This window comes from Vidua chalybeata, chromosome 1 (genome assembly GCF_026979565.1).
Source record: "Vidua chalybeata isolate OUT-0048 chromosome 1, bVidCha1 merged haplotype, whole genome shotgun sequence".
In the NCBI taxonomy this organism is placed as follows: Eukaryota; Metazoa; Chordata; class Aves; order Passeriformes; family Viduidae; genus Vidua; species Vidua chalybeata.
In genome coordinates this window covers 10,265,700-10,277,744 of record NC_071530.1, presented here as the reverse complement: position 1 = coordinate 10,277,744, position 12,045 = coordinate 10,265,700, and the positions used below count along the sequence as shown (strand labels likewise).

Sequence of the window (12,045 nt, the reverse complement as noted above, 5' to 3'; positions counted from 1 at the left end):
TTGGGGTTTTCTTTTCTTTGCCTCTGCTTCTTGGGACTCCTTTCCTTTTTCCTTGGTGAGAGAATTGCCGTGCTCAAAACAGAACATCACTCTCGAGTTCAGTCTGTGCTGAAATGTGCCATGTCCACCTTGCTACAGCTAAGGTGTTAGGGTGATGTCTGGACTTGATGATGTACCAGCCCCTTCTAACAGTTAATTTCAGAGTCAAGATCCAGGTTTCTCCAAAGTAAAAAACTTCTGCCATAGAGAAAGCTATTCTCACTTTTCCTTTTATTTTTAAAGTGCTGCTGTCTTGAAAAAAGAAGTTCAAAGAAAACTTCTGATAAGTATTGAAGTATTTCCAGTAGTCCCAGTAGTGGTGTCATATTTAGTTGGAAAACTAATATAAATGTTCCTACTGTGTGTTTTTGACTTTTCAGATATTCTTTCTCTTTAATAATCTTGTAAAACATAAGAATTTTTATATTAACTTCGAAAATTTTGTGTTAATAGGCAAACTTTGGACCAGAAGTATGAAGGTTGCTTACAATATACTACATAAATTAGGCACAAAACAAGAACCAATGGTACGGCCTGGAGACAGGGTGAGTGTCCCAATGATTATTTGTAATAGTTCAAATCCAATATTGACAAAGAGAGAATGAGGTATTTGGGGTGCTCAGAGGAAATGAGTGAAGTGAAATAATGGGGTATGGGACAGGGTGCTGAAATCTGCTGTTTCCTCACTAAGACTGATCATTCAGACAGATGTTTTGAGCTGCATATTAAGTAACCTGAGCTGGTACCCCCGAACTTGAAGTTGTGGCAACATCAACAATAAACATTCCCACAGAAAGTGATTTTTGGACATTGAACAAGTCTGTTTAGCAAAAGCTTGCTTATGGAGCCTGGAGGTGTCATGTAGATAAAAAACTTACTTACTAATGACTTTGTAGCTGTTGAGATGGTAGAAACAAGAGAAGTGTTGTGGAGGACAAAGACAAGCAAAGTCAGCACATTTTGGCAGTCAGTTGAATAAATAAATGACGCTGACTGGTAACAGAGAGAATTTTTCCATTCCTGGTTCTGTCTCTGATGCAGCTACTGCTAGAGGCTGAATCTAAGTAGATGGATAAAGCCCACAGAGAGCAAGAGTTGCAGAGGTAGCACTTGAAGATGTTAAATGAAGACAAGAACATCCTATGGTTTTGCTAACAATGTACTTACAAACCTACCCCTTTGACTGCCAAGGCTAGCTTAGCCTGCTGCTCATTTTCTCTGACAAAGTGTGTATAGAAAATTCCACAGGTCCCATTCCAGTTTGGATCTAAGCCATGGAATGGATATTCCAGGACAAATTTGTCAGAAATGCAAATTTTAGTCCTGTCCTAGTGCTTAGAGTTGGGAGTGGGGGATTAAGTTTCCCCCTCCAGTGTCTGATAGCAATTCTCAAACTATTGGTTCACTTGATCCTCTTGTGCCACATGTGAGAAACATGTATGCTTGCATTACACATCTTAGGGCTTCAAAAATGAAAGCATGCATTAATGCTTCACAGAAGGAAAAAAGAGGAAAAAACCCAAAAGTGACAGTCCTTCCTGTGTTTCTTTTTGAAATAAATCATAAAGAAATTAACTAAAATATCTCTATATCCTTAATCTAAATTGCTTCCTACAATGGCATTCAGCCAGGACTAAGATCTGAAGACTCTCTTTTACTTGACTTAAAAGTGTGTCTCTCTGCAACAGCAGAAGCAGCAAGTTATTCAAGTGTACACATCAAAACAGTCCACCCAGAAATCTCCAAAAGAATAAAGTTCACATATGGGCCATGTGCATCTCTCCTTATTTACTGTGTGCTGCCTGCCCATCTTCGTAGTCATTTTCTGCAGCAGTCACTGACATCTCCTAACATTAAGAAAGGATTTGTGGATAGTTCAGGCTGAAAACTGGAAGTTTAGCTAGCACAGGACAGGAAGGAACAAATTGCAACTCATCTAAAATAAGTCAGCCTAGATTAGAGTAAAACGATGTTTGTAGCTGAGTGCTGAAAGCATATGCTTTGTGTTGTAAAAAACATCTTGCCTGGCATCCCTGTGTAACAGGAACGTGATCATTTGAGGCAATTTCACATTGAAGATGAGGTGTTACAGCACTTCTGATGATCTAGGCTGTGATTCTGGCTGTTACACCCCTGTTGTAATAACAAAAAAGCTTTCTGAGCTCTTTGAAGGTGACTTTATTCTACGAAATGTATATTGTGTGGCAACACTTAAAGACAGTTTTAAATACTAAATGAAATACAGGCACATATTTCTGGTCTTTTCCAAATGAGAATGTATTTGTTTCCTTATTTTGATATGTATAAAATAGTTTCTATTTTCCCTTTAAAAACAACTTCTGTCAATACAATCTGGTTTTCGTGACTACCATTACCTCACCTTTTAGGTTCTTTGTCTGAGCCAAAAAGTAAATGAATGTGCCTGCATTTCCTTCCTTGTTTCTGGTATTATACATGGCAAAGTGCATTTGCCTTCTATAGTAACTTCAGAAATTTAACCTTGTATCACCCCAGACAGCTGCCTGGAAATTAATCTTGCTCTCTGAAATATCTACTAGCTAACCAGATTCTCATCTGCTAATATGCACTGTATGATTTTGTTCCTTCAGCCCTTTTTGCTTTTACACACATTATTTATTTGGTACAAGTCTGATAGTGATTAATGTTTTTTGGAGAGGAAGTTAATGCCTCATTCCCACTGGACTTCAGTGAGATTTTTTTCACCTCTGTCAGCTCCTTTTCAAAGATTCCCAGCCAAACCTTCATTGCCTTTATGTAAGCAAAGACCAATGCAAAACCTAAGAACCCTCAAAGTAAATTTTGGTATCTATCAGATGTTTGCTGGGCTCAGCAATCTCTACCATCCCCTCCATGCACCTGGCAAAATCCCTGTATTTGCATATAGTAAGCTCTGCACAGCCATGGAATGTTTAATGTGTAACTGTGCAGATAAAGTAGCAATGCATTTGCTCTGACTCTAAAGAATTCCGAGGTTAAAGTCTTCAGCCTAAAAACTAGAGATATTTTGGACCCATTTGGACAAGGCTGGTTAGATTTCTTCTAGTTTGAAGAAATCAAGTTGATGATGGAAGGTGTCTACCTTTGAAACCATGTAAAAATTCCTGGAACACTTACAATCTCCAGTAACAGAACTTTGGAGCATACATGGAAACATCATGATTTTACTTCAACAAAACTTCAATGGATGTTAAAGCAGTCAAAACTCAAGAGCTGCTAAGTAGTTTCAGCAAATGGCAAGGTGCTGTGGTAACTCACCCCTGTCCTATGTGCGAGCCCAGAGGAAAGAGGTTTGGAATCTTTTGCTGTGCCTTTGCACACCGCTGCAGTTGAGTGTGCAGGAGTTACCAGCTGTGTTACAGCTGTTTAGGACATGAGCTGAGAATGCCCATCTGACTGAACTGAAACAAAACCACACAGAGGATCTGGCCAGTAAGGCCATTCACCAGTGAGAGCAGTCCTGTTCCCTGCCCTTGCAAGGAGAGCTGTGGGCTCTCTGAAGTGGCTGGATCCTCAGCAAGGCTGTGACCCCTCCTTTCCCTTTGCCTGTGGAGGATCTCAGGCATTGTCCTGCCTCAGGCAGGGCCTGCAGGAGTTAAGCTGCACAACTCAGCAGCCACTAATCATTCTGGTGATCTGTGATTGGTTTTGGCATTCTTTTATCTAAATAATTCCCCAGCCCTAGCCCTGAAGCTGTTAAGTTCAACAGATCCACACCTAGATTGGCATGTGATATGACCAGCTCTGGATGTGACGTTTGCTTCTAGATACCAGTTTTTGTGTGTACACAGCACACAGAAACTTTACACTGGAACAACAGGACAGTCCTAGAACAAAACTGTTGTATGAGGGAAGGTGTAGTGAAACAAAACAGTGTGTTAATGATTGGCATAATGACATCCTAAGTCTGGATCATTTGATTTGGTCACACGTGCACTTCAGTTTCAGTAACTTCAAGCAAATTATTACATTAGAATCTAAAATCCTTCTCATTCCATTTACTTAGGTTATTTAACACAGGTAAAGTAATCAGTTAATTCAGAACCAGATGGAAGGTGTTGTCAATGCAGGAAAAAATGCAGCATGAAAACATTTAACTACATCCTATGTGAAAATATGAATAAAAAGAATATTTATCAGGATAAATTCCTTCTGATTCCTCATTCATCTGTTATTAGGCATTTGAATAGCTGTCTTAGAAGTGCTCCAGTATCATCTGCATCCAAAAGGAAGCATGGAAACTTCAGTTATCATTATCTGACACCTAGGATAAAACATTTTTAATGTACATCTCTCTCTTTCAGGTAACCCTCGTGTTTCCTAACAATGACCCTGCTGCTTTCATGGTGGCATTTTATGGCTGCCTGCTTGCGGAAGTTGTCCCCGTCCCTATTGAAGTGCCACTTACAAGAAAGGTGGGGAACTGAGTTTTTTCTCTTTATTCCATTTTAGCACTTATGTCAGAATAAATCACAACTGGACATAGCTTTCGAGTACATTTTTGTGGTTAGCTAGCTCTGAATCTGAGGATACCAAGATGGTGCAGTGTGGTGAATTATATATAGTTTCTTCTGTTTTGTGATAGAAAATCTGAAGACATGCTTGCAGTTTCAGCAAATGCAGGTCTGCATGGAAAATGAGAGGAAAATTTTCCAAGAGAACAGCTCTGCCAGTCATAGATGGATTACCTTTGTTGCCTTTTAAAGCCTTCTGGTATTGGCCACTGACAAAGAATCATTGGCAACAACTGCTGATTTTCCACCTGTCCCTGCAACCCAAGCTATGTTATAATGCCACTGGTGCTGTGTGTGCTACTTCAAAGCTGTTATGGAAATGCCTTCCCCTGCGTCTATATGTGTCCCAAAGCTTCTGTCACCACAGTCACCTCTGCCAAGGGTGCTACTTAAACAAATTCAGCTCAGGAGCTCTTGCCACAGAACATACATTCATAGAGAAAACTGACCACTGCTAATCAAAAGCATTTCACATCCAGTGTTGGTTCAAAGATACAACCACGTATCCCAGAGAAGTGTTAGGAGGCAGCTAGAGCAGTTCCAGCTGGAAGGAGTGTTTGGGGGCAGTGAGGGGTGGAGGTGAACCACAGCTGGGTCACTCATATAGATTCTGCAGAATCTGAGGACGTATGCCTTGAAGGCTGTAAAATACAGCAAAATGTATTTATTCATTACAAGGGTTGTTTTGGTCATATCCCCTTAATTTTCCATATCTGGCTGCTCCCACATACCACTTGTATAATTACTCTTTTATTAGCTAGCACTAATAATGCCTTACTTTAATTATTTGGTCTGGGCTTGTCCACACAAAGAGCATTCTTTAATCTTTACAAGTTTTCTTTTTCAAGTGAATTGTTTTGGAAAATGCTGACTGAAGCCATGAGATGCCAAGCAAAGACCTGAGCAAATGTATTGCATTGGTCACATTTTCAATATTTCAATTGTCAAGGGCTTTTCATTGAAATGCTCCAGTATTAGAGTACTCTGGAGCAGAAGCTCAAATCTTTGCTTCATGGACAGGAACCCTCCCTTTCAAATGAAAGCCATAAAAACAAGATTGTAAGCCCTCACAAAGCCTTTGCAGTTTGGGCATCTCAGCCAACAGCCAATTAACAGCTCAAAATACCTGGAGATTCCTTCCTAAATGAATCTGCTTGGACCTTTCTCACCTCTGGGAAGCTGAGTTGACCTCAACATTTCTCCATTACAATCGCACATGTCCCAGCCATCATCTGTGGTGAGCCCCTGCCATGGTGAAACCAGAAGGTGGCAGGGAGAGAAGGGCTGGGATCAGGAGGAGGGGGCAGTTGATAAACTGGTGAAGGAGGAGAGAGATGGAGGGAGGGAGTGGGTCAGACAATAAGAGACCATGATCCAGCTGAGCAGACTTGAGAGGCACTGAGCAGAAGGAAACACCAAGGGAAAGAGGAGACAGGATGTGCCCCAGCTTTAACTGTCTGAGACTGGAGGGAAGATGCAGGTGAGCTGGAAAGGCCATGCAAGGGGAGGGGATGGGACCTCAAGCACCATACCTGCCTTGGGGAGTATGCTGTTTCATGTCTAAAATGTTGCATTTGAGAGCACTGAGAGGAGGACATGGCTGTAGAATGAGGATGGTGATCTCAGTAGAAATGTTTGCATTGGGCTCTCGTTGTGCCTTCACATCTGAGGGCAGTACACTTAGTCTAAGGCAGTTGCATAACAGGGTGCATTATTTTGATAAAACCCAGAGATTTTATATGCATCAATAAAATAAGGCCAGCAGAATATGTACATTTTAAGAACTTACAGTGTGCTCAAATAGGGTAATCCACTTTCGTTACATGAAAAAAATAAAGAAGCAACATGGTTTTGAGGGTTAAAAAATCTAATATGTCTTTCCCTGTTAATATTCTCCGAGGTTTAACGACATTTTAAAGCACATAGATAGGTGTAAATTTGATTTATTTTGGAACATCTGATACCACATCCACCCTGTAAACTATAAAATCCAGCTGTCCAAGTAAATACTCTGTGTCAAATGAATAACTTACCCTAATTTGGCTGCACCTCTTGGGTGTTTTTTTTTTTAAATATGTATCTATATATGGATATATAAATATACACTTACACATGTATATATATATATATATATATTTATGTAAAGGAATATCTACAGACACAGACTGTTTATCTTCTGGCACAATGTTTAAATATCAAATTAATAACACAATAACAGAGATGTCAGTTAAAAAAGCAACATGATCTATACTCTATAAATAAAGCTATGCAATCTCACAGCATATACTATTTCAAATATCTTTGCATTTGTTTATATGGAAAGGCAACTGGAGTGGAAACAATGAGATGAAAATCACATTCTGAGTAGTCCCAGAAGGAATACCTCTGCCTGGTCAAATGGCAGTGGATTGCTTCTGGCATCCATGGGAAGATGTCATTCCTGTCATCACACAATGGCCTAGACTGTTATTTTATGCTCTGCCATTATTTGTTCTCTGTTCTGTATCCTCCAGTACATTCTGGCAGTGGACAACTTTTGGGTTGCTTTCTGGAAGACAGAGATGTGAACTAGCAAATTATATTTTATATTATACTATAGGCTTACAGAATAATAAGCTGATATAGGATGAGCTATTTCAGGTAGTTATATTAGCAGCCATTTTTAATATTAAAAGTTTGTATTAGCAGCTTTAATACTGTTCTATGTTTTCATAAAGAAGAGCTATTCACAGCTCTGTGCAGAATTTTGTCCCTGGCATTTTAAAACTGAGCAGTAATTTTTGCAGCCAGGTAGGCTTTTGCTTTACAGATTACTCTGCAGACATCTGTACCCACATGGAAGTAGCAGCTTTTGCTTTACCAGCATATAGATTTTGTATGTCTTCCCTTTTCTTTGTAGCATAACTGTTTTTTTTTTTAAGATTTTGACAGGGTTTTTTTTTCCCAGTTCACTATTAGGTGAAGGTCCATCTTGCCTTGCTCTTTCCTTCTGCATCCCACCTTTATGTTGACAGAGTACCTAGAATACCCCCAGGACTTCAGGGGATGTGTGACCTGGCATCTGGGGTGGATTGTCCAGCAGCCATGCAGCATTCTCCAGTTTTATTCCCAGAAAGCTTCCTAGTGTTTGGCAAAGAAAAATTGGAAATTGGAAATTGCAATTCCTGCAGCATGGTGTTGGCTCTTTACATCTGGGACATCCGATCTAAAATTAAAAATCAAAATCCCAAGCCAACTCTTCATTCTAAAAGCAGCAGTCAGGGTTTCTGCAGTCATTGTAACAATAGAACAAGCAGAATTTTTATTTCTCCTCCTTTCCCTGAATTTAATACCATTGCAATGCCTTTGTCATCGGCACCCCCCAAAATTGTTAGAGCTAATCCTCATCCCTTCATTTATAGGCTCTGTTCTCTCAGAATGGTGTCCCTGTCTCAAAATTTGCTTATGTTTCCCAAACATTAGCAAATAATGTGTCCTATACAGCATCTCTTCCTTCAGAACTGCCACTTATGTTAATCTTGTCTGAAGCTGAGTGTTACAAACTCTTTCATTGCATGTGTTGATATGATGTGAGTTGCAAACTGTGTCATACAATGTGCTGTCAAAGTGGATGAGATGGGAGCTTCAACATGTTGAGTTCTAGTTCAAACAGTGATTTTTACTATGTCCCTCATGAAAATATTTTAAAATAAGGTTTTGATTTCTTTTTCTTTATATTTTTTAGGTCAATGTTTTTTTCCATTTGATCAGTGCCGTGAAAAATATTATTATTCTGCTCTGATACAGTCAGGGGAGCTAATCAGTTTTAATCTAAAAATAACATTTTTGTCCTCCAAGCACATTCACAGTTATCCTCAGTCACATGCTGTGAACATAGGAAGAAATCTATCCCTCACAGATCTTCATGGCCTCCTTATCATAGGCAGAATTTGTAGCAGGGTGTGTGTGATGTGAAAGCATGTAAAAATTAATTTCTCACTCAAAATGCTATTTCCTAGCCTATTAGATTTAATGTTATGTGTGCTTCCAGCAGGCATTTCTGTACTTTTCCAGATGCTGGCTCTCACAATATGATTGGAAGAATTGTGTATTGTCATAGGAAATCTGGAGATACCCACTCCTGGGCACTTGAGGTTTTTTTTTAAAGGATGCTTCATACAGGGTAAAAACTGTTTTTGAGGAGCTCTTTTTATTAAATCCCAAAAAGGTATTAAAGCTTTAACAGTAGCCAGGGAGGTATATCTCTTCCAATAAGTGAAATTGTCCCAGTCATACCTTTCTTTGAAAGAAGAATTCTAGTCTGAAGGAAATACACCTTGACATCTTTCCTAGTGTTTCAGGGCTCGAGATAAAATGAGCTTTGCTTTCTCTCAGCTTTACTCATTGTAGAGCTGTAGTGTGCCAGAAACACTGGAGCTCTAGATGCTTTTGAACATCTTTTGACAATGCATCTCTTTCTCCTCTGGATTTAAAATATGTATAAAACGTTTCATATACTCTTTTCAGTGGCACAGTCTTCTAGTCCCTCCAAAGAATGTAAGTTCCCTGAGCCTCCTGTGCAAACTGCTGGGCCCTGCAAGCCCTGTGCCTGTCCATCCCTCTTCATACACTTCAGCAGTGGAGCACCAAGAAGTCCTTGCTCAGTTTGCCACAGTGAATCTTAGATCCTTTGAAGTCTGTGTTTCCTTATTATATTTTCAAGTTTAGGAAATGGTAATTTCCTGGAGAGAATATCGTATTTCATGCAGTGTCCACTGCCAAAAATAACTATTGTCTTGCTTTTATTAAGATTTTTGGACGTTAAGGTGCTCATAGTTGCAGATTTCACATGCAAATTGCAGGCAGATATCAAAGCTGTTGTCCAAGGAGACAGTTAATTTCTTCACCATAAAGCTGGTTATGAAGATTGTGTCTGCACTGTGTTTAATTTTTACTAAGGTCTTTGTGTTTTTAAAAAAAGAAGGGTTCCTTGATGCCTTTTCAGTTTTGCCTCAGTACTGGTAATACTTGGCCTTTACATCTGATCATTGCCCTGTTGGTTCTTTACCAGCAAATTTTTGTTAGGGTAAGGGCACTGGAGCTCAAATAAGCATTGTAACAGAAAACAAGATTAGTTCAGTCTGTGATGCTCCACCACATAATTCTCATTTTGAAAGCAGTCTGGGATTTGCAAGTGAACAGAAGTAACCTTTATCAGGCCAACCTTTGCACAGGCTGTCTCTTCCTTCCTTATTAGATAAGGACATGCACTCTCATTCACGGAGACGGGATCATAACTGTTTTCCTTCACACAGATACTCTCACAAAGCATTATAGAAATGACATTAACAGCATGCTGAAATGCAGCCACACGTGGGATTTTTTTATCCTGACAATGAATTATCACTCTGCAGCAGGAAGAAGACAGTTTGTCTCCAAGTACTGGTGAAAACCTTTAGGGAACCTTTAATAAAAGTCTTTAGAGAACTTTGAATGGCTGCCTACAGCAGAGAGGATTTCTGGCTTGCTTCATCTGAAAGATTGATCTCTCTAGGTGTGTGCAGACATAGTCTAAAGCTATGCACACCTCAATTTTCATACTCCAGCAAGTGCTGTGTCTTCAAGAAATGTAAAGTGACAGCTCCAAAGTCAGCAATTGGTCTCAAACTTCATGCTACAATCCTTCAGCTCTGCGTTTTGCCTTCCACCTGCATTACATGTTACTTCAGACTGTCAGTTGTGGAGGATTTGACAATGAGCATCTCTGGCAAGTCTCTCCCTGTCTGCAGTTGGGACTGCATTCAGTTGTTTCACCTGGTCTCCACTAGCTCCCTCAATTGTTTTCTACCCCCACAACATTCAGCAAAATAAAGTGTTTATGGCAAGTGGGGGGTTGCCATGTAGCAGATAACTAAAATAGCAAGTAACCCTTCTGACAAACCAGTGTGTCCTGAAAATCTATTCCCTTCACAGGTAGGAGATTGATTTTACTTAGAGGGGAAGAGGATTTGGGGGTTTTGGCAGAATATTATTTGGTTGTGTCTCTTGGTGACTTACAGAGTAATTTTCACCATTGCAACAATTCATTTCACATTACTCAAAAGGCAGGCCAATACAATAGTTTGTCTGTCAAATCTGCAATAATCATTGCCCTTAAAGTCAGTAGCCGTTTTTGTGGCCCACATGTAATCTTTGACAGCCCCAGGCAAAGGATTGCACTTTTAGCTCAAACTTCATTTTTCAAACACAAGTTTTGCCCAGGGTCCTCGCTGTTCTGGGCCTGTCATGCTGAGGTATGAGGAGCAGCAAAGACTGTCGTGTTTACATGGTTGAGTGTGTCTGTGGGATGTATAAAGGTTTCAGGTCTTCCACCTCCTGGCTGTCAGTCCAGTATCCCAACACCACTTGAGTAGTTAGAAACAAATTCTTCTTTGAGGCACCAGTTATCACAGGAGAACCTATATGGGGCAAGGGATTCTTCATGTCTCTGTTCTATGCAGTAGTTTTAGGTTCTGGGTCAGGATGGAACCACCAGAAGCAGGCAGAAGGTGAGGATAACTACTTATGATGTGTGAAAGACTGAGACTGAAGGTGGAATCGATGGACACCAAGTCATTGGGTTCATACTGCAAAATCCTCACCTGGAGCTCCTGTGGCCCTTGAGAAGAGTGTCTTTCACAGCACCTCGGCTTCAGCATCTTGATTTGCCTTTGTCTTGCAAGGCAGGATTTATTGTGGCCACCAAAGCATGGTGTGGGATTTGAAAGCCTGTGAAACACACTGTCCATGACTGGTGAAAGTCTTCCAATCTCCTGTGGCAGTGTTATATCACATGATTGTTCAGTCATGTTTTCCTTACAATTAAAAGAATATCTGTTCAGAAAAGAATCAGGTGACAATTTTAATGCTGTTTGAGGTGGGTTGTTTTGATGTAAAGCACTGTGCTATTACAAACTGTTACATGTGCATAGATTGTATTAAGAAATCTATGTATGTGTGTGAACTGCTACAAATGAATGAATAATATTTATGTGGATATCCTCTAAGGCAGTTGATATGGCACTGAGGGAAAGTGTAGTCATTCTTTCTTGTGTTAGATAAAAACTACACTGTTAATAAAGTTTCTTTTTTCTGTTGTGGTCTTTTGCTGTGAGAAGAGTTTGACAAGTGATTTCTTAGCTGATGCATCCCCCAGGGCCATGGTATGCTGATGCTTGAGGGTCTGCACTTTCTACTGGTTTCCTTGTGTTAGACTTCTTAATGGAATTTGTTAGGTTAATTTCTGTTTACAAAGTGCTGCATTAAATGGAATTTCATTGCTTGAGAATTGGCATTTTCTTGACATAGAGGTGAAACAGTTTGTAGCAGTCTTTTATGGGATATGCAGTTACAACAACATTGTAATTTAAAACTGAGATCAATGCCATTGCTGCATTCAATTATAAAATTTATATGCCTTTTTAAATTGGTAGTTAGAAATTCATACATATATTAA

General features: G+C 39.7%; 1 protein-coding gene across 1 annotated transcript in view; it reads left to right on the top strand.

Annotated features, from left to right (window-relative positions):
• DIP2C (disco interacting protein 2 homolog C) overlaps positions 1-12,045 on the top strand; it is a 307,235-nt gene that overhangs the window by 212,906 nt on the left and 82,284 nt on the right. Inside the window, exons 10-11 of the mRNA XM_053949813.1 lie at positions 493-584; positions 4,362-4,472. Coding sequence (XP_053805788.1) covers positions 493-584; positions 4,362-4,472 — 203 coding nt within the window. The remainder of the gene's footprint in view (positions 1-492; positions 585-4,361; positions 4,473-12,045) is intronic.